This window comes from Corylus avellana, chromosome 8 (assembly GCF_965113065.1).
Source record: "Corylus avellana chromosome 8, dhCorAvel1.hap1.2, whole genome shotgun sequence".
NCBI classification, from domain to species: domain Eukaryota; kingdom Viridiplantae; phylum Streptophyta; class Magnoliopsida; order Fagales; family Betulaceae; genus Corylus; species Corylus avellana.
This window is the reverse complement of record NC_142497.1, coordinates 7,115,025-7,138,288: the sequence shown is the minus strand read 5'-3', so window position 1 is coordinate 7,138,288 and position 23,264 is coordinate 7,115,025. Positions and strand designations below refer to the sequence as shown.

Here is a 23,264-nt window from a genome sequence, read left to right as displayed (position 1 = left end):
AGGTCAGATCTTTTAATCATAACCCTCTAATTGCATGTTAAGTTCAAATTGGATTAACAGGTCGTGTAAAACGTTTACAATCCTAAATGTCACTTTTTGAGACATGGGTTTAAAAGTACATATGTCAACTATAACCCGTCCCATTTAATTAATTAAACGAGTCAGAACCTTCAACCTTAACTCTTTTAATTTTTTATTGAATTCATGTCGAATTTGCAAGTTATGCCAAAAATTGTTAACCTTAAGTGCTCAATATGATCCATTAGCCAAAAAGTTTGATATTATCAAACTGTCTGAAGTGAGACTAGCTTCGAGTCCTTATAATTGGCATGTGGTTTACAGCACTGAAAACCAGCAAAGATGTGAAATTTGGTATGACCTGTGCCCTAAAAGCCACAACTAGTTATTAGTGATCTCCTAGCTAGCTCTTTCTAGACCCGCAGTTACTTTGCCAAGGAAGCCGATCCAAACTTTAATGACAAGAAGGAACTGAAAGACAGCTAACCTAACATTAACACTACTTTAATCGACATGTGTGAAACAGTTACAACCCTAATCCAAAAGGTGCAATATTTTCATGTCTCTTTTTCTGTCGTAAACAGAATTTAAATGTCTCTTTTTCTCATCTCACATATATCTTGGTTGAGTTGACATGTTTTATTTACTATATATTAATATTTTCTTTTTTCCTTTTCTAATTAATGGTGGATCATGTTAATTAAATTAGTTATTATAGCACAGAATCCAACCAATTAAACTAATTAAGGATGGATGCAAGCATAGGGTTAATGGGTCTAATGAGTCTCCTAATCATGATAGATGTTGACATAATAACAAATTTTAATTATGAGAAAATGAAAATAATGTTAATTTTTTCATAGATGCACCTTTAACGTGAGTATGGTCAAGAAGATAATGAGGTTTACTCTCAAGGATGGGTTCGAAGGGCCCTATCTTATTGAGGTTCCCCGTCATTAAAAAAAAAAGAAAAAATCTAACGTGGTTGTCATTCTCATATAGGACCCATGCATGCAATGTGTAGCAAAAGCAGAGCGTCAACTTAAAGAATGATAGTTTGAGGACCCTTAGTGACAATAGAAGACCAGCTATGGCCATGTTGTGGTGTTGCAATGTTTGTCCTTATAGTGTCCTTACTGTGAAAAATATCATCTTCTTCTTCTTCTTCTTTTCTGAGAAAATATCTATTACTTGAAAGGACTGGCTAGCTGATGTTAATCATTGGAGAATTGGAGGCCTAGATTCATCCGGCAAAAAGCCTTCATTATGGCGGATGCATGTTGGCATATGGTGGTACTAGTCTTGGCCTTTAACCCAATTAGATTAGCACTTTGGTGGGAGTTTTAAGTTAAATTTCAACTTATAAGAGAAAGAAATACATGAAGTTACAATAAATTTGGTTGGTATTTAAATTAATGGAGTCTTAAATTAGTCCTAGGTCTAATTAATGAGTCTCCTTATAACCATGACAGACACTTTAGCTAGTGCTACTATATTGATATAAGAGCATTTTCAATGACTTAGTCCCTTGAAAATTGGCTCGAAAATTGGCTCGTAAGAAGAAGGTGTTTAAAAGCTTATATACACATGGTTAAGATTAGACATAACATACTACTACATACGCTACATACGCTCCGTATTTGATGTTCATGGCAATTGGCTGCAGCTAGCAATTTGTTGCATGAATCGAACGTGTATTAGGAGCCTCCATTTGATTATGCAAAACCAAATGCATTTGTGTTCATGAACACATAATTATTTTATTGTTTCTCTCCTTGCCCCTTGTGCACCCATTTCTCTCCATGTCCCTTGCAAACTGTCATGTTGCTGGGAGCAACTGATCAAAGAAAAAATATGCATGGTGGCATCATTTCACATGCTCTACCCACCTCCTCTGTCGGCCACCTCCATTCGATTTGTGATTTGTGTGATTTCTCTCTCCTTCCAGTAATTTGTGATTTCACTCTCCTACATTTATCTCATATAGAAGCTAGCTAGATAGCTAGCTATTTCTCTGCGATTTGTGCATGCTATGGGTTTTTCATTTGGTGTTTTTGGTGGGATCGAGAGATTAAAGGGTGATATGAATTGTTTATGGTGGGATCTATTTGTGAAAAAGAAGTTATAATTAGCCATTTTAAATAGAAATTATAATTTTGATAAACCACTATAAATGCTTTAACAACTTATGGTATAAATATTGCAACTAGCTAGCTTTAACGTGAGTATCATTTATAGGACCCATGCATGCAAATTGCAATGTGTAGATATAAATGTGGCGATGAGAAAAAACACAAGAAGTGGCAAAAGCTAGCTAGCAGCGGGGTCAGCCTTCACAGTTTGAGGGCCATAATGACACAATGGAAGATGATCTGCGCGCGCGCGGGGTGCTTCTGTGCTTGTCCTTACTCCTCATGAAAAAAATATCTAACTTGTTGAAACGACTACCCAGCTGATCATCTTCATTATTGCTTCCTGGTGTACAATCACATGCCAACACCTCTCCCCGATGGCGGATCCCTGTTGGAAAAAGATAAAGAGGGAAGAGATCGATTAGAGCATAGACGGACCTATGCACATACCAAGGTGGGCCAAAAGAAACAAGTCGGTTCACAATTTTATGTTTGGCCTAAACCCATAAAAAACAGTCCACAATTTTTAAGAATACATTGTACGTGCTTTTTAAACAAGAAAATTCATATGACCATATATATATAATGCCCCAAACCCGTGAATTAAAACGCCCTACATCTTTCCCCGAAACTCATATTGTTTTCTAGAGTACTGTAGTGTCCATACGAGGAGAATGCGGTTTTAAATAGAGCTACGGATAATGTTTGCTTAATGGATACTAATTTTATTTTTTATATGTTGATTTAATATTTAATGTTAACATATTTATCATTTATTCTTTGGTTTCCTATTTTAATATATTTCTCATTCATGTTCCCTGTCGGTAAAAATTCTTAGTTCCATTCTTAGATTAGAGTGACTCTTTTGGTAGCACTTGTCTATTGAAAATTGCACATAAAAAACTTAGACGGTAAAAATTGCAAACGCTTCTTTAAATCTACCTATGCCCTAACGTATATCTGACTATACTTTTAAAAATTTTAGTGAAATCACTGGACCGGCCATCACCTTAGATGGTTACTGTTGGCCTTTAAATAAACCAGATTAGCACTTTGGTCGGAGTCTTAACCAACATTTCTACTTATAATAATGCTACAAATACCACATAAATCGTTCTAATAAAACTAGTTTATGATGCATATGGGTGCCACAAACATTGTTAATTGGCAGAAGGTTGATCGAGTCAAAGCATGGACTTCTTGAATTTCTAGTTGGATTAGGTGGTGAACGTGCCTTGCACATGTTAATTAATCAGTTGTACTTAAAAATAGTTTTTTTTTTTGGGTAGTTGTAGTTAAAAAGTAGTTGATCATGCAATGATTTCGCTTTCCTTCAAATTTATTTATTTATTTAAAAAAAAAAAAAAAAGTTATAGCAGTAGATTATATAGTTTTGAAAACAGTAGCTAGTCTCACCCCTTGAATGATGACAACTCTATAATCTAATCTAAAAATGTTTTGATCATATTTACTACTTGATTGCTAAACAAAACTGAAAAAGGGAAAAAATAAAATTGAAATAAAAAAGGAGATAGAGTAGTAGTACCATCACAATTGAATATTGAAATATATATTTCATACGAGGAGGGCATGTAGGTAACAACCGGCAAATATTATACGTTTAGCAGGCAGAATGACTATTTCATTATGAAATAAAATAATTTTTGTTGAAAATAGAAAAAAGTGAAATGAAATAATTTTAAAATATCCATTTTAAAGCTTATGATTATAAGAAATACCCTAATACCGCGGCTATTGTACCCTACTTTTTTTTTTTTTCTTTCCTAATAAAAGTTATTATTATTTTTTAATAGTAAAATAGTCATTTCGCATACCAAATAATCTAAATTTTTCGAGAATCATTAGCTATATATTGCACAGTAATAAATTGGGTGGAAATTTGGTACAAAATAGACTAAAGAATCAACCAAACATGTTTTGTTTTTTTTCTGTTTTTCTTTGAGAGAGAGAGAGGAGAGGGGTAGGTGAAAAGCGTTTCAACCTTCAAGCCAACCACATTTGATCTGAGGTTGCTTTAGGATTCAGAGACTCGACATAAATATGAATTGAGTAACAAAGGTAGTTCTATAAAGGTAACTCAATAACTCATTATGAGGGGTTTTCTTTTTTTTTTTGTTTGGGGAGATAAGGTTTTTTATTTTTTATTTTATTTTTTTATGCTTATATAGTGAGGAAACAATGATAAGGTTGAAGTGACTTTGGAGACACCCATTAATTATTTAATAACTTGCTTATTACTATAATATACATTTTATATCATTTCCTCCCAAAAGAACCACACCACTTTTATCAGTTTATGTTGGTAACTTCAAGGACAATAAAGGTAAAATGTATTCCATTTGTTGGGTTCCTTTTTAGTTCCTTTAATTGTTGGATTAACATAAATTAAAAATTAAGCAATTATAAGGCAAGAAAAGGTAAATTAAGTTAATCATCCTTTTTTGGCACTTGGTGGTAAACAGTAAATCTCCTTTACCCTCTTCATGATTGAGACATGATGAAAAGATCCATGCTAACTGGATTTTTCAGATTCATAATTATCATTATTATGTAACACAAATTACTGCTTATTTTACCTGTTAATAGTAGTATAAGTTTGAATCTTTAACCTCCATCTCCCATTCAAATTTCATGGCCCATCTATTTAAACCAACGGAGTAGTTCTTTTAATTCAAAAAAAGTTCCATGTAAATGAAAGATGCCATTGGCAACTTTTAGATCAAAGGAATGGTTGAACATCTTAATAATGACTAAAATAAAATGTATATTATTGAGTAATTTCACAAATTAATTAGATGTTATATTTCAATTGTTTGACTCTAAACTAAAAATGAAAAGAAGAAAAAAAAATTGACCGGAATTCATCTCCTATATATGGTTAATTAAAAATATAGCTGACAATTTTTGACACGACTGGTGAATCCGATACGAACTCAATACGAAATTAAAAAGTTAGGGTTGAAGAGTTTGACCCGTTTTAATTAAATGTGTTGGGTTAAGGTTGACTTATATAGTCTTATACCCATATTTCAATATGATCCGAATTCAAAATATGACATAATGGCATAAATTTTTTGACATGTTCTCGAAACCCGACACGAACCCAATACTTTTAGAAGGTTAGGACTAGGATTAAAGGGTTAAATCGGTTTAATTAAATGAGTCAGGTTAATGTTGACTTATATAGTCTTTAACACAACCTACCCCCAACACGTAAACGCAAATTTCCGCCCCTAATTAACACTCCTATCATAGAATGGCATCTTATGGAATGAAATTCCTTTTCAGAGAGGAACGAAAAGATACAATTACAAGCACCGCGACGTCGTTTCAGCACCACGTAACTTCTCCCCCACTTCCCGTTAGATTCAAGATTTGGAAACGTCACATGAATCACAGTTGTGTCCAGAAGACAGGGACACCTGACACGTGTCAGCACCGCCTCTAATCACCGAAATCTTTAGACGTTGGCGTTACGGCAATATTTATTAGAAGAAAGGTCCGCTTTGATTATTCGTAAATCGCCGCTCTTCCCTCCCTCCTGTTTTCTCTCTCTTTCTCTCTCGCTATAACTTTCTTCACAGTTAGGGTTTCGTTTCCTTTACTTCAAAACCAAAAGCAGAGAGGGCTTCACCGGTACGTTGTTCTTGATCTTGTAATTTTTCAGAATCAGAATCGTAAGCTTTAGAACGTGTGTTTCGGTTTTCTGTATTTAGGCGAATGTTTGGGTTTGGATTTGTGTTTTGTATTTGATTTTTTGTTTTTCTTCTTCTTATTTTTATGTGATTTGTTTGAGCTTTGATGTGGATTCAGTGTGTTATTCGATTTTAGAAACGCTTTGGGGCGGTTGCGGGGAAAATTGGAGAAAATAATGGAAAATATGAGTTTGACTTTCTTTCATGGAATTCTGGAAACTAGAATGTCTCAATGGAGTAGGGTAAATAGTTGTGTCAGGCTCAATTCAGCGGAGGCTGTTTCCATATTTGATTCAAAATTATGGAAAATCTGATTTGCCAGATTTTGTTTTATTTTATTATATTTCATTTTCTTGGCAACCAAACAGAGCGTTGAGAAATTGAATAGAATTTTAGTTGGATTTTTGAAATTCAGCTAGCTGCGTGGTAGATCTTTGCTTGTTAGGTACTGGAATTGAGAAAATATGTTACTTACATGATTTATAATTTTGACTGAACGTGTTAATTGGGGATTGAACGTCTTGGGAATGACCGACTGGTTTTTAATTGGTACAGACAGGATCGATTGCACCTGTGATTAATGCCGGGTGGATACCATGCTTGTAATTCGTTACCTTCATGTGGCTAAGATTGACGATGGTGATGATAAAGGTGATGAAGATGATGACCATGAGTGTGATGCATATGTGGTGATCCGATTTTAGAAGGCATCATCTGATTGCATTTCCTCTGAATAAATTCATTTTAAGAAGATGGGTTGACTGATTTTACTTAGTTTGGACAAATGGCTATTGCTGGTCTACACAACGTTTCTGTGCTTGATTCTGCATTCCTTAGGGACTCTCATTCTCAAGCATCAGCCCAGCAAGGTAACGAAGGGAGGGTCAGAACCCAAGGATCCTCGCTCCTGCAGATGTGGCGTGAGCTTGAGGATGAGCATGTGGTGAGTCGTGCCCAACAAGAAAGACTGGTCCAACATAGGAGTGATAGGTTGATTACTGACCTCTCAAGGGGACACGTTTCTGATAGTGATAGTAATGAACAAAGGGGTGACTGGGAGGTCATGAGTATGAGTGAGAGCGAGTATGGAACACTGTCTCAATCTCAAATTGACTTACAGAATGAACATGTTGATTCTAGAAATTTTAACTGTGAACGATCTTCTGATTTTGGGGAAGTTGAAAGGGAGAGGGTGAGGCAGATTTTTCGGGAATGGATGAACAGTGGTGTGAGGGAACGTGCATCAAATGTTCCCCATATGAGCAACAGCCACAGGGCAGAGTGGCTTGGTGAAACTGAGCAGGAGAGGGTGAGAATCATAAGGGAGTGGGTACAAATGAATAGTAGCCAGCAGAGAGATGCTTCTGTTGACAGTAGAGAAGAGCAAGCTGCTGACGTTGATACTCAAATTGAACGAATTCGGGATGGATTTCTTGTTAACCAGAATGGAGGCCAAAATGAGCATTCCCGGAGGGGCATTCGTCGATTATGTGGCAGACAGGCCTTGCTTGATATGCTAAAGAAGGCTGAGAGGGAAAGGCAGACTGAGCTTCAAGGTTTGTTGGAGCATCGGGCAGTATCACAATTCGCTCATCGCAACCGCATCCAGGTTAATTGCTGCAAAGTTTCTATGTTTGTGCAATTTATTTTTGTATCTTCTTTTGGTTCTACTTAGTGTTCCTGTTCTGTATAATTTTCTTAGTTGTACTGTGAAATTGGTATGAAATATTCGAGTTTGGACTAGATGTAAAATCAGTCAGGACTAGGTTCTAATGGTGGAATGCTTTTTTAGCGTGATATCAGAAAGTTCTTGGGGGTGATAGCCAACACTTTAGTGTAAAGATATCAATATGGACTAGATAAACCTGCAACATGCTCCAGTTAAGAGTGCCCACCTTGGATGCAAAAAGCCTAAAATAAATAACAGTGAGAGATATGGAAGTTGTTGATTTATTTAATTTCTAGACTTTTATTTTATCTCTGAACTTCCATTAGTAACAAACTTCTTAAAATTGTATATTGTTTCTTGCACAGGAGGAAGATCTTCCTCTCTACGAATCAAGAATATATAATGTCTTCTTGAAGGCATATGTTTTGTTGTCATTAGAAACAGTAGTCAGAGTTCAAACTAGGATCACATGCTTTGATACTATAAAACATTACTAATTATTCTAAAAACCCAAGTATATGGAAAATAGTGTATTTAATTACTTGACTATTTTTTTACAAAACTTGATGTTCCAATATATGGTTTTTTCGTTTTTCTCTAAATGTGAGAGCTGATGCTTGGAAAAGGCTAGTTTGCATTGAGGATTTTTCCTTATTATATACATGTGTTGTATTTGTTCTGATTATTTGCTAGTTGAAGTGCTATTTTCTTATTTTGGCCTTATGTTTGCATATGAAGCATGGGAAAACTTTTGTGCATTTTGATATAACCTGACCATGTAATATATTTGTCCCCTTTTTTTTTGCAGTCATTGCTTAGAGGCAGGTTTTTGCGAAATGGCCGATCGGTTGACAATGAGAGATCTGCTTCCCTGGCAGAAAGTGAACTAGGCTTATTGAGGCAAAGGAATACTGTATCCGGTCTGAGGTATTTATTTATACCATAATCGTAACAAAATCTTGGTCATATGTTTGTATGTAGAGCTTGTCGTTTAATTTCTCTAATATATTCTGGTATGTTATTTTTCTGGTTTTTTCTTATCGGCTTTTGTTGTCAAGGGTTGCTTTAGAATTTTTTTTATTTGTAGTATGAACTTGCTCTGTATATCATCGTTTAGATACAACTATGCTATTGGAAGCTTGAAGGTTGGTTGTAGACTGCTCAAAGATTAATTTCTTTATATTATTGTTTGTGAGGATAAAAGTCCAGGATGCATATTTGGTATGCCATTACTGGCACTGGAAAGTTGTTGATATTCTCATTATTGATTGGACGGTAAAATTAACTTGTGGATTATAGATTTTCCTCCTAGCTGTGCTCTCTAGTCCTTCCCTTAAGAACCTAAACCACAATATTGTTTCTTTTCTATGACCCTGGAACAGAAGCAATGCTAGCTTCTTTCCTTTCGATCTCTTAAAGCCAAACAATGAATTTATGATGCTAAGTGAAGAAGTTCATGGAGAAAACCACTTACCTGACTTCTTTCCTTTATTATGCTTAGGGTGGTAGTCAAGTTAAGTGAAGCCAAGTTAAAAGTGAGAAGTAGTGAAAAGTATCTCTCTCTCTCTCTCACAGATCGCTTGAAAATCTCCATGTAACAATAGATTTGATTAAGAAACTTCAAGAGAACTAGGCATGTGTACCACACATATTAGGAACATGCTTGACTACAACCTTGTTGGAAGGCACATCCCATTCCCTTATGAACTGTTAAATCATGTTCACTTTATCTGAAATTTCTATGGAACACAGATTTTCTTTGCATAATAATCTGGTACAGTTAACCAGATGCATCATTGATGTAGATGAATGGGGGATTTTATTTCCTTCCATTATCTAATGGATCTGCCATGCATTATTTTTCACAGAACCCCAGTGAATGATTTGATATGCCAGGATGAGGTAAGTCATACTGGTGTCCTGGTAATGCTTTGATTTAAAAAAATGAGAAAAATACATTTTACCCCCTGAACTATCCATCCATTTGCACTTTGACCTCCAATGTTTAAAAAGTGACACTTGACCCCTCTAAACTTCCAAATTGTTGCAATTCGACTATTCTAACTCCCCCCACCCCCCACAAAAAAAAATGCCCCCATCCCAAGTTAAAATAAAAAAATAAAAAAATAAAAAAAAAAAATTAAGGGGTGTCCGGTCTGGGGTGGCCGAAGCGACCCCTAGGCCCAACTGGGGTGACGGGGGGGTCAAGTGTCACTTTTTAAACATTTGAGGAAATGGGTGGATAGTTCAAGAGGATAAAATGTATTTTCCCCTTAAAAAATTCATTCATTCCTTATTCAGATAACTGAGAACAGTTTAAAGGTGACCTCCGTTGCCACACCTTCTTCACCTCTCTTCTGTATTAGCAGTCTACAAATTAACACTTTTATGAGTTGTCACTTTTACCCAGGAACTCGTAAAATTAATGAATGCTATACAAGTTACTGACTTTTTACAGTTACAGTTTAAAGTAGATTTTAAGTGATTAAAAAACTCTAGCTGGGATTTATAACAGCTCTTGATTCTCCCTGAAGTGGATGACTCATAATCTCAATAATCTTGGACTAGGCTCTTGGGAGTAGAAACTTTAGAAGCTTCTATTCAAATTTATGCTGCATCTTGTTAGTCCATATCAATAAATACTCGTTACTAATTTATTTTATTTTATTTTTTTCCTGTGAGCTGTATTTTTGGTGTTAGGATGATGTTTCCTTCAGCTTCTTTAGGGCAGCAGCCATAGCAGTAATAATATAATGCACAGCCAAGCAACTGAGTGTTTATTAGAAATCTCAGAAGAAAAAACGTTTTCATGCTAATATCTTAGGATTACAGTATCATATATCTTGAGTTCAATATTGTAGATCATTTAGCTGATAGTCACCATATTAGAGCTTGTGTGAAATTGGGCATTGGAGGATTAGGTCTTGTCCACTTTCATAACATTATTAGCAACCTCCTTGCCAACATTTAGCCCAAGCATGAAACAGCTTTACACCTTGTTGACAGGATTTTGTTAGAACATATATAAAGAGATTTTATATACATGGGTATGATTCAACCATGTCTCTCAATTTTCTGTATGTACACAGATATAATAAGTGGAAATTGTTGTGCTAGAATTATGTCAAGAGCTGTCATGTGCACTGTGAGCTGATGGTTTCTTGTAGGGCCTTGTATCGTTCCAGATAGTGAAGCTCATTTGTAAGATAAAATTTTCTTTCTGGAATATATTCAAATTCTGGCTATATGTGTTGGACTCCTGTCATGCTCTCAAGATTGATAACAAGATTTTCTTGCATGGAGATGGAGTAGACTACAATCCATGTATTTAATGACTTTCTTGGGATTTATAATAAGAGCTGTGTGTATGTAGCATGCAGTTTTTGGATGCAAAGCACCTGTCTATGCATCTAATAACTATCTAATAATTTCTTCACAGACACATTTTTAGATTATCATTTAGTTTTGGGATGTTTTCACTTGTATGAATAATGTCAAGGATTACTGTGATCATTGTTCCAATGTTAAATATTTCTTGTTTTATAGTTCATTTTGATTTTGGGTTTTTAAAGTTGATCGTATCTAGTCATTGCATTCATTATATCTTATCGCTGTTGCCTTTTCTGGCTCATGTTGCTCCCATGTGTCAAATTGTGCTGAAAATATCTTGCTTGTTGGAATTTTTTTTTTTTTTTTTTTTTTCAATTATTTATGTGCAAGTAAAGGTTGTTATTTTCACTTTTTGGCAATAATTATGGAACCCGTTTCTTGAATGTAGGGAAGGATTTTGCTCCAGATTGGACAATTCTGTATGTGGTCAAGTAAGCAGCAACCTTTCTGATACCTCATCTAACAGTGAAGTTGATGCCAATAGTAATGATCAAACTCGAGCAAACAATGCACAGGATGCTCTAGATGAACTTAGTGAACAATCTGAACCTAATAATGTGGAGAGTAATAGCCACAGGTTATCAGATGGTAGCAATGATTTAGGGGATAATTCTGTTGAAGATATTCGATGGCAAGGGTCTAGTTCTCATGAAGAGGAGTGGCAGGAACAACTTTCAGAGAATGAAGTATCCCTTCAAAGCGGAGATGGTACTGGGCAAAGCTTGAATGGAAACTCTCTGGAAACTACTGCTAGTGAGTGGTCAGAAGCTTTGCTCAATGAATCAGGAGAACATAGTAATATGCAAGAAGCTGGTGAAGAAATTAATAGACAATCTGAGCCAATTATTGAGGAAAGTTCTATCCATGATTTATCCGATCATACTGATCATTTGGATGTAATTTGGCTAGAATCTGCTGCTCAGGCAGAACAAGTTATGGAAACTGGGGAAAGAGACTCACAACTAGCAAATGTTGAATATAACGAATGGAGTGACGGAATTACAGATTATATGGATGAAAACCGGCTGGGAATTACTTCTAACCACCAAGAGTTGGGGAATGAAGATATGGAACAGGCTCATCTGCAAGAAGTGCCAGAAGAGTGGCACGAGGATAATGGTTTTCAAGAGGCTGTGGAACATTGGTTAGAAGGTCCTTCTGATCAGGAAGCTGTTCCAGTTAGAGGGGTTGATACATTTTATTTTCCTGATGATGATAATGTTTACAATGTGGAACTCAGAGAACTCCTAAACAGGTATGGGATTTTTCACTGAAGGGCTTATGCACTAAAGTCCCATTAGATGATCAAGTTTTTTATTCGGGGACTTTTTGTTCATTTTGCAGGAGAAGAGTTTCTAATCTTCTTCACAGTGGTTTCCGTGAGAATCTTAACCAGTTGATACAATCATATCTGGAGAGACGGGAAAGTAATGCTCCTGTTGACTGGGAACTGCCTGGAACATCACCTTCTCGTTTGTCAGAAGAACAGGATCCTGGGCATCAGCGTGGGAATCAGAATGACAATCAGAGGGAGGCTGTTGAGAGTCCTCGACATGCTTTACCTTCCTCACCACCACCACCTTCTCAGTCACTCTATTATCCTGAGTTGCACCATGAAAACTGGCCGCAGCATGACATGCATCAACGTCTAGGATTTGTGCGTTCATCGTTCCATGATGTTTCTTTGAACTTGATCCCTTTTTCTAACTATATGTTTAAAAGTGAAAAACACATCAATCCACTTATGCTAGTTTCTTAATTTTTCATTTCTTTTCAAAAGAAATTATTATTATAGCACCATTTTTGCTGTAAACACCTTGAGTTATTGTCTAAAGTGTAGAAGTAGATGGATGTCGTATCTGACTAATTCTAATGAACAAGTTATGCACCATGGGCTTGATTGAAACTGTCACCTTAATTCACTGTGTAGTTGTAAGATTGAATTGAACCATGTCGCTCATTTCGTGCAGGAGTGGGAGATCATTAACGATTTGCGAATTGACATGGCTAGGCTACAGCAGAGGATGAATAACATGCAGAGGATGCTGGAGGCATGCATGGATATGCAACTTGAGTTGCAGCGCTCGATAAGACAAGAAGTGTCTGCTGCCCTGAATCGATCCATGCTAGGTCTGTAGAATCTTGATCCATTAATTTTTGCTTTTCTCTATAATTTTTTTTTTTTTTTTTCAATTCTCCTTGCCCTCCTAGGCTCCAAACCATTTTTTCATTCAGCTCAATGGGTGACGTTTCATGTAGAAATTCCAGAGAACTATGGCTTTTTTATTTTATTTTTATTAAAAAAAAAAATTTGTGTGAAGTGTATTTAGAAGAAAAGATGCAATAGAAAAAGCTATTTTCTACAGAATATAGTCTTCTGTGGACGTCCATATTATCTCCATTTAGTCCCCTATTCTTTGATTCTTTAGCTAAGTTACCAAGAACCATTTAGTGCTAGCTGCTGGTTGCAGCGATGGTCTTGAATGTTTGCGAGTTGACCGTATTAAGTGCCATGGGTTTCTTGCAGGAATTTCTGGGGATAGTTTGCCAAAAGATGAGCCTCAATGGGATCATGTGAGGAAAGGAATCTGCTGTATATGTTGTGAAAGCAATATAGATTCTTTACTGTACAGGTAAAATTTAGTACATTTGTTTGCCATTTGGATGTGGATTATACTTGTATTTGTTGCTCATATATAACCTTACACTGTTTTCTTTAAATATTTTCTTGTCACAGATGTGGACACATGTGCACATGTTCAAAATGTGCAAATGAGTTGGTCCAAAGTAGAGGAAAATGTCCAATGTGTCGGGCACCCATAGTTGAGGTGATCCGTGCCTACTCCATTGCATGATCTGGAGTAATTAAGAAATCAAAGTTGGATTAACAAAAAATAGAGTTTCAATTTCAGTTCTTGCCCCTGGACCTCTCCAGGTATTTTTTTTTTTTTTTAATCTTTTTTTTTTCTTCTGTTTTCTTTGTGGATTGTGCTATACGAATCTGAGTGTATGATGGAAACAACAATCGCCGTCTTTGATTAATTATTCTGACCTCAATAAAATTGTTGAGTGATAAATTATTCCACTATCGAAATTTCTTGGAAGGTGATATATTTCTTGTTGCCATACACCATTTCTAGACAACAAACTCTATTATAAATTTGTCATGCTGAATAGAAATTTCCTAAAACTGGTTTTTTTAATATAAATCTTTGTTTCCGTCTAAAAGCATAGTAGGAATAATTTTAAATTGTTGTACTGCTTGACCGACAAGATTGCAGCCGTGGAAGTTGTTGTGTTTTATCAGGCTGTTCTGTGGAAGACTTGGAAAAATGATTGCTTTAAAGTAGCAGGCTCCATTCTCATTTTCCACAAAGGAACTTTCTTTCTGGTCTGATGTGGAGAGTAAATGGAAGTGAGTCAAGTGACAAGTTTGACAGATTAGCTTCTCCAACTGAAATGTAGGTTTGGTTTATACTAACCCCTTTTTTGGTTTTTTGGTTTTTAATTGTTGATAAGTAGGTTCTAGGTTTGGAATCAATGCATGTTGATGTAGTGAAAAAGGAATTTTTATGTTCGATTCTTTTTATATTTGAGAAAAATAAGTTTTTAGCCAAAAACAAAACAGTAATAGCCATTTAGTTTTGTGATTGATTTGAGTCGAAAATGGAAATTTCCAGCAAAAATTGCAAATAATAATAATAATAAACCCCAAGGGGTTAGCCTAAGTGGTGAAGGCTTTGGTCTTGAGGTATCATCCTTTCAAGGTTCAAGATTTAACACCTCATGGGTGCAAACAATTTTTTGGGACCACACCCATTAGTGAAAAGCCAACGATTTAACCAGTTCTGTGTAAAGAAATTTCTGAGGGTGCAGTGCACGGGACCGAATTTTACTTTGTATGGGTGGGTCCGAAAGGCCTTGCCTTGGAGAGGTTTTCCAACATCAAAAATTAAAAATTAAAAAAAAATAATAATAATAATAAATGAGACTCCGTGAACTTTATAACCATCTGCTGTCTGAACATGAAAATTAAGCTTCTTGACGCGATCATTTTATCGTGTTTCAAATTCACTAGTATTTTGCCTATATCATCTCATAAATTTATTTGAAAAGCAAGTCACTTAATGGGAGTTTTTTAGTCGGCAAGAAATACAAGTGGAAAGTTAAAAGGGAATTTTTGTCACTCGTAAACAAAAGTTCTATAAAAAGACTCTTAAGTCTATGCTTTCGAAGACATGAACGAGTCTCCAAGAGGTAGTTCAATCGGCTGGGACCACACTTAATGAAGTGGTGGTCACTAGTTCGAATCTCTCTCCCTCCTCTTGTGCGGACATGTCAAAAAAAAAAAAGACATGAACAAGAAAACAGTCAATTAAATGAAGTAGTAAAGTTGACGATATGAAATTGGAGGGTCACTATCTAGAATAATAGTGTAAACACGATTAATAAACATATTCAATTCGTGTTATCTCGTTTAACCTACGTACTCTATATAATTAAATTATAGTTATACTCTTAAAACCCCCGAGTGTATAACCACAACACCCTTATTTTATTCCAAGTGACATCAACCCACCGTTTCAAAGATGACAAAGTAAATAGTCGGGTCTTCAACTACACTCGGAACAACATAAACTTAAATAGACCAACTCCCTTACGGTCATTTAACAATTTTTCACTTGTCTTTTTTTTTTTTTTTTTTTTTTTGACATGCTCACACAAGAGAACGAAGATGAAGATTCGAACTAGTAGTAACCTTCGTTTTATGAGGCGTGGTCTACAGCCAATTGAGCTACCCTTGGAGACAATTTTTCACTTATCTTGCTTACATCATATTTATTAAATAATTAAATATATAATTTTTTAAGATAAATAATAATTATACTTTTAAAAATTGAAAAAAAAAAAATAATGTCGGTGGAACATTATGTTTTGTTTTTTCCATTGTCGTATTATAGTGATGATGTAGAAGTATAAACAAACAATCGGTGCTCACACAAAAGCCACCTATGAATTGATTTGACTGTAACGACAACTATACATCTATGTACGAAAAAAAGAAAAGACAAGTAATTCTTATGTACAAGCTTTAGAAACTCGATGTTCTTTGCAAGACACCGCCATCTCCCAACCTCGAACAACTACTGTTCCTCCTGACCCCAAAACTAAACGATCCCTCCACCCTCACCTCATTACACGCGTCACAGTTTCCTACCGTCGATCTTTCACCCGACTCGCTCACACCCTGATCACACCTCTCCTGTTTCACACCCCCACCACCACCCTTCACCTCACCGAAAAAGCGGGTCGACCGGCAGACCGGGCACGTCACGTGCGACGACAGCCACGTGTCGATGCATACGGGGTGAAACACGTGCCTGCAAAACGGAATGACTTTCACGGCCTCGCTCTCCTCGAACTCGCTGAGGCAAATGGCGCAGTCGATCTGGCACTTGGCGTCCCCACGGTAAGAGTACTCCGGCAGAGCCCGAATCGTCGTGGGGTCCACCCCTTTACGCAGGTTCGACGCCGTTCTTTGCCGGCTAATTTGTCGCCGGCGACGAGATGTCTCGGCGGCGGGGTAGTCGGAGAGTTGGCGCAAGCAGTTGGAAAAGCAGCCGATTACGAAAACCGCGGCGAGGACCACGACCACAACAATAACCGCCCGTGTATGGAAGGGGACGGGGGTCTCCAAGGCGAATGGTAGGCCGGACGGCGGCGATGGAGCTGATGGGGTGGCAGAGGAGAGAGGAGGGATTGATTGGGTGACTAGTTTTCGAATGTGGGGCTTCATTCTTTGAGGAAAGCTAATCTTTGAGAAAGGGTTAATTTATCTGAAGAGAGGAAAATTCAAATTCAAAACAGTTGGGTTTTGTGCGGAAGAAGATTACTGTGTGCAGGTTATGGTTTCAATGGCGGCGGCAATTTCCGGGGGGGTGATTACAAGGGAATTTGGATAAGGTGGTATGGGATGGGCCCTATCCAGTATAACTTTTCTTTGTCCTTTTTTATTGGGATAAGGTTATTAGTTGTACTACTGTCATTAGTTTTTGATCCGGCCAAAAAAAGAGAAAATGAAAAGAAATTAGAATTGATATCCCATTTATGTAGCTTGGAATTCTGTGTGGGAGCTAATATTAGAGTATTTATTTATTATATATATATATATATATATATATATCACTTAACAAACTCTTTAACTAATATTGGATTCGGTTTATGTGTGGTTGTTGAATCTGTGATTAAAAAAAAAAAAAAAAAAAGGGAGAAATTTAAGAGCCTAAATTTAATCAAACTTTGACTAACTCAAACGTTGTCGTTTTTGAATCAAATGTTGTTGAAGTAGATATGCTTCCTTGGTTTTCTTTTTTGATGCCGTTTTGGTTGTAGGGAGCCAAACTAAGATTTTTTTTTTTTTTTTTGGAATGAATTAATGAATAAATATTATATATTTTTGTATTACATTATTTTATCTCATGTAATTGATATAATTTTGGTGGGCCCCTTTATTTGAGGGCCTCTCGGACCTCTAGGAGTAAAGATTCAAAAGGATTAGTCTAACCTAATCATATGGATTAAAAGGATTTAATATGAATAATAAATTTTTTAGCATGATTGCATAAAAATGATTTTTGGCCACGTGACGCTTATTGCATTATTAAGCATATTAGTGCATAGATAGATTTCATGGAAATCATAGTCTATGCATTTTTATTTTATTTTGAAAGGATGCTAGACAATCATAGCCTATGCTTAAAAATGCAATAAACAAATAGAAATGCATAGACAATCATGTATGGTAGCATCAAACCTTATTGCAATCATTTTTTTTTTTGGATGAATGAGTAAATTTTATATAAAATAATTACCTTTTATTGAACCATATCTTATAAATGCTATAAATCTTTCTAGAGTCATCACAAATGTGATGTGGCTTTTAAAATCACCAATAGAGAAAGAGTAAATAAATCATATCTCAAATTTAACGGTAATTTTAAAAATTACATCACATTTGGGATGACTATAGGAGAACTCTAAAAAAACTTATAACATTACTTTATTCTAAGAAAGAGACGTAAGAGACGTGAGAGCTGATGGTGTAAAGCCATCAAACTCCTTCAAAACAATAAGATTTTTACCGCGCTCTCCCTTCCATAACTCTAGTTAAACCTCTAACAACTAAAAACTTACTAAAAAACAAGTTACCTGATTAATAAAAGGTTTTGTTTAATGTCCTCTCTTTTTTGTTCTTTTTTTTTTTTTCAAGATTTAAGACAAATACATTAACAAACAACTCAAAATATAAAAAGTCTTAAAAACATAAAAATAATTTTTACTTTTTTGTCATATCATAACATTTTTTTAAGTCCAAAAAAAAGAAAAAGAAAAAACTCCCAAAACACATTAACATACATATGATGATGGTGTTGGAACACTACAAAAATTGACATTTTTTTTTACCAATCATTTCTGACGTGTCAATGGCACTGACACGTCAGAAAACTCTTCTGACGTGTCTCAACTGTTAAAAGGGCGGGTGTCAAAAAATTTATTTTTTGACATTCCAGTTTCTGACACGTCAAAAAATTTTGACGTGTCACACCGTTTGACACGACAAATATATATATTTTTTTAATTTATATATTTTCTAAATTATTCGGGTTTATACCCAGATTTACGTATTAACCTGATATCCAATACATTCAATATATATCCAATATATCCAATATATATCTAATATATCCAATGCATTCAATATCCAATATCCAATATCTACATTCAATCCAATATGTACATTCAATATCTAATATCCAATATCCAATACATTCAATTCAATCCAATATCTACATTTACATTATCCAATACATTTAATTCAATCCAATATCTACATTTAAATTGTCCAATACATTCAATTCAATTTAATCCAATTTTAAAATAAAATAAAATAAAATTCAATCCAATTTCTACATTTACATCCAATTAATCCAATACATTCAACAACATCTCCAATGCATCTAATACATCAAATACATCCAATTAATCCAATACATCAAACATATCCAATACATCCAATTAATCAAATACATCAAACATATCCAATACATCCAATTAATCAAATACATCAAACATATCCAACCACATTTTAAACATATCCAATACATCAAACATATCCAATACTTCCAATTAATCCAATACATCAAACCCAATACATATATAAAATTCCAATTCAATTTGCATATACATCCAATACATATGAAATTCCAACACAAATTAATTAAACAAAATTCAAACACATATACTATGTTCCAACACAACATAAAACAAAACAAATATATACATCGAAAATATGTTCCAACACTACAAATATCTACATCAAAAATACATTCTAACACAACACAAAACAAATATACAATCAAAATATCTCTGTTCCAACTACCCTCAACAAACATATAGCAAGCTATATGTTTGTTATACATAGTAACAAAATATATATACAAACAAATACGTCAACAAATAGTAACAAAATATATAAACAAACAGTAATGAGAAACCACGTGCTCAGTCCAAGTCAACATGGTCATCCCCCAACGCCTAGCTCGCATTACCTGCAAGTGAGTTGTGAACCAATGATAATCAATAAAAAAATCCAAAACACAGATATACAGAGATGCAAATATACGTTAGTTCTAATGAACCACGGGAACAATGCGTTTCTAACTGAGAATTTTGTGAAGATACAATTCTAACAGTTAAAGTGATCGATGTGAACTATAGTCATGTTAACCGAATAATAAAAAAAATAACACAACTATAGCATTACCTCTGTCGGGCGTGAATCCAAATGTCGACGCGAGCATGGCCTCAAGCTGACGGAAACGGGCCTCAAAGATGACATCTTTCTTTGCTATCTGAGCTTTTTGTTCTTTAATCTGTTTGGTCATCTCATCCATCACACGTCTTTGCTGTGCTCACTCCTCTTCAAGTTCTCTAATCCTATCCGTCATTTGTGAGAACGAAGAATTCCCAAGATTTTGAGACCGTGCCTAGGACGGTGTATAGTACGAATGTATGCTGCCCCGCACTGGTAGAACATTCGGACTCACCTGTCGGACCCTGCCAGCGTACTCAGGCTTATTTCTGTGCGCCTAAGCATACGCGTCATTTGGTGTCCACCGTACCATCCCTTCAGTCATGTTCGACGTCAATGCCAAGTTAGTGGGTATCAATTCCTTCATCCTCTCCTATACGTTAAATAACAAGTTAGTATCTCATATAAAGAAGGTTAATCATAAATAATTTATTAAAATATATATCGGTGAGTTTTTACACATCTCTCCCTGGCCACTTCATTTGAATAGTCACCATCCTTCTTCGTGTGTGTCGAGATGTAAGCTTGTGCTCGAGTTGGAGTATTGCCCAAAGATAAGGTCTGCATTAAAAAAGAAATCATTAAACAAAAATTAAAAAATTAAAAAAATAAACATACGGAATATATATATATATATATATATATATGTGGTAAATAAGACAAATACCTCTTCATGTGTTGCCCTAGCAAAGCTCATCGACCCGGTGCAGTGAGGTGTGTTGTTTTTTCCTCGCAATGCCTTCATGTTGGAAGCATACTCCTACACAAATATCATTCTTAATATGTCAGCTCTAACACAATTACAATTAATGAAACTACACTCGTGACCTACCTGATTCTTCGGGTCACACCATTTATCCAACAACACATCCAAGTCGTATGCATTGTATTTCGAAATGGCATCTTGACCCATTCTCGTCTTCACGATATCAGGAGTATCGCCCGGCTGAATTTTTATCACTTCTTTCACTGAATGTCTCCAACTCTTCAGCTTCACGCCCATATCTTAGAACGCGTCTTTTTTAATCGTATCAAGATTGTACTCAGGCAGGATGTAAAAGTTCACTTACACAAGTTAAAAAAGTAAGGCGTATAATTCACGCATTAACAACGTTTGACATAATGAAATACACGTGCTAAAAGATAACAGATAGTTTAACCATACCATCAAGGCGTCCCATATATCCTCCATCGTACAGGGCGGTACCTGCGTCCAGTCGTCCCGCAATCTAACATAATTTTCGCTCTTTATGATGTTGCCGGTTGTCCTTCGGAATTTCATCCTTCTAAATCCTACGGGCTGCCATGCTCTATTGTACTCGCACATGACCTTTTGCCCAGTAGGGATATCCCACGTCATGTTCGATGGTTTAATGGTCACCACTTGAACATGGATGCGCCCGTCTCGATTAATGCCTAACACATTAATAATTACCGATGTTAATTATTTGCAATTCAAAAGTAACTAGATAACTTATATACGTATTTAATATTGGTATTTGAAGTATATATACTTACTTATTGTCTGGAGCTGGCGCTGCCCAACACATCTGGAGTAGGGTCATCGGGCAACGAGTCATGGGTGAAACTTATCCCATCATCCACGTCCGCCGGTCCCTGTGTCTCGTTGTCCTCCAGTTGCAATGGCTCACTATAGTTGAAACATGTGTTCTCGTCGGGGGGAATAACCGCTCTACATGTCCATGTGAACATATCCCTAACTCGCTCATCTTAGGCGGCAGACTAGGCATATGAAACTCTTGCTCCATGTCGTATGGAGACGGGTGAGACTGATACCCCATCTGGGACCCTTCCACATGCTCTAGAAGTACTGGTCTATACCCCTGCTCGTCTACTTGTGGGGACCTTCATCATCTACTCTTCCCCCTAGTACTTATATCAACCTGTGAAACACATCACGCACCCAATTAATTATGTATACAATAGATAAAATATGCACCACAATTACCAATCAATGTAGAAAGAAATAACAGAAAACAAGTCAATTAATGTGAACTACATATATAATTTTATTTTTTTGAACCACATACGATTATATTGGATCTAAGTCTGGTCGGACGTAGTCAATGTCATCCTGTGGATCCACTTCATTATTGCTGGTCAATAGAAGCGGCTTACACTCATGATAGTTGGCACATTCATCATCAGGACCTTCACCCTAACAAACGTCGTATACATTTCTAGGTTTAGTCCTTACAACACAAGCCCAATCAGGGTCCCTTTCATCTTCGACGTAAAAGACTAGGTCAACTTGTGACGTTAACACATATGGCACATCAGTAATTTGCTGGCCCCGGTGAATAAGGTTTTTGAAGCTAACAAGAATCATGCCATACTCGTCTACCTTGTACTCCCTGTCCCTCGTGTTGTCCACCGAATCACATTTGAACATAACGTACTTGGTCATTTCGAAGTACTCCACCTCAATTACTTCTGTTAACTTCCCATAGTACGTTTCGCCATCAATAGTTGGCACGCACACGCCGCTGTTCTGCGTCCTCTTTTCGACATCGAATTCAAGAGTGTAAAACAGCTTCTCGTTAACTATATATCTATTATATTTGGTAGATGTCTCCTTCGACCATCTACAATACATTACCAGTTTGTCACCTATTTCCTTCCTACGTCGATTGTCCAATCGATCGACCTGCGAGTATATTACGTACAATTGACCATAAAGAAGTTAGTTTTGTTAGTTGTTATGAACCATAAGTAAATATAATCGGACTATAATAGTTAAACATCATAATAGTCTTACGTAGTCACGATACCAATCGTAGAACAGCTCATGATATTGGGTTTCCAACTGATTCTCCGTCGCTCGCCCCTTATCGTATGATCGCCTAAATGTATCCATGTGGACCCTATAATACGAAATTAGTTACATTATAATTCACAACTAAGGGTGCCAGGTGATATTGAAGTTGCATAGACTATTAACACGACTTACGTCCGTAGTTGAAGGAACTTGTCTGAATTAAATATAATGTATTGGTGAATCTGTGTCAATGTGACACGGTCGAGGATAACTCGTGTTTCCGCCCCCTTTGAACCATCTAGGTTTCTTTGGGCCCTATTGTGAAATGTTGGTGGGTTATCTAAATATCTCGAGCAGAACGCCACCAACTCAGTTGTTATGTAACCTTTTGCAATGCAACCCTCAGGAGCCGCTTTATTGCGCACATTAGATTTGAACCTCCCCAAGGCTCCTACATATGAACATAATTTATTCATTATAGTTAGTGACGGTTTTATAATGGATGGAAAATAAATCGATGAATAATCGTAAAGTTATTTTACCTCTCTGCAGGATACATCCACTTATACTGTACCGGTCCACCAAGTCGGCATTTAAGACAAGATGCACGACCAAGTGAACTATTATGGTAAAAAACCTTGGGGAGAAGACTTGTTCCATCTGGCACAAAGTGATAGGGCTAAAATTT

The 23,264-nt window shown here is 36.0% G+C and overlaps 2 protein-coding genes across 3 annotated transcripts; one reads left to right on the top strand and one right to left on the bottom strand.

The window, feature by feature from the left end:
* Positions 1-5,676: 5,676 nt before the first annotated feature.
* On the top strand, positions 5,677-14,225 carry LOC132163999 (Ring/U-Box superfamily protein). 2 transcript variants are annotated; one of them, XR_009438347.2, is made up of 9 exons: positions 5,677-5,807; positions 6,422-7,475; positions 8,344-8,462; positions 11,314-12,180; positions 12,270-12,582; positions 12,896-13,055; positions 13,453-13,558; positions 13,663-13,860; positions 14,207-14,225. XR_009438347.2 is itself a non-coding variant. In XM_059574404.2 (8 exons), the coding sequence occupies exons 2-8, from the start codon at positions 6,651-6,653 to the stop codon at positions 13,778-13,780; spliced, it is 2,508 nt and encodes an 835-aa protein (XP_059430387.2). In that variant the 5' UTR covers positions 5,677-5,807; positions 6,422-6,650; the 3' UTR covers positions 13,781-14,013. The 2 variants fall into 2 exon arrangements, 1 of the variants encoding a protein (XP_059430387.2); XM_059574404.2 differs by lacking the exon at positions 14,207-14,225 and having other exon boundaries at positions 13,663-14,013.
* Positions 14,226-15,899: 1,674 nt separating this feature from the next.
* LOC132164401 (RING-H2 finger protein ATL57) lies at positions 15,900-17,035 on the bottom strand. Its single transcript, XM_059574910.2, has one exon. It carries the CDS (start codon positions 16,720-16,722, stop codon positions 16,018-16,020), a length of 705 nt encoding a protein of 234 aa, XP_059430893.2. The 5' UTR covers positions 16,723-17,035; the 3' UTR covers positions 15,900-16,017.
* Between the last annotated feature and the right edge of the window lie 6,229 nt (positions 17,036-23,264).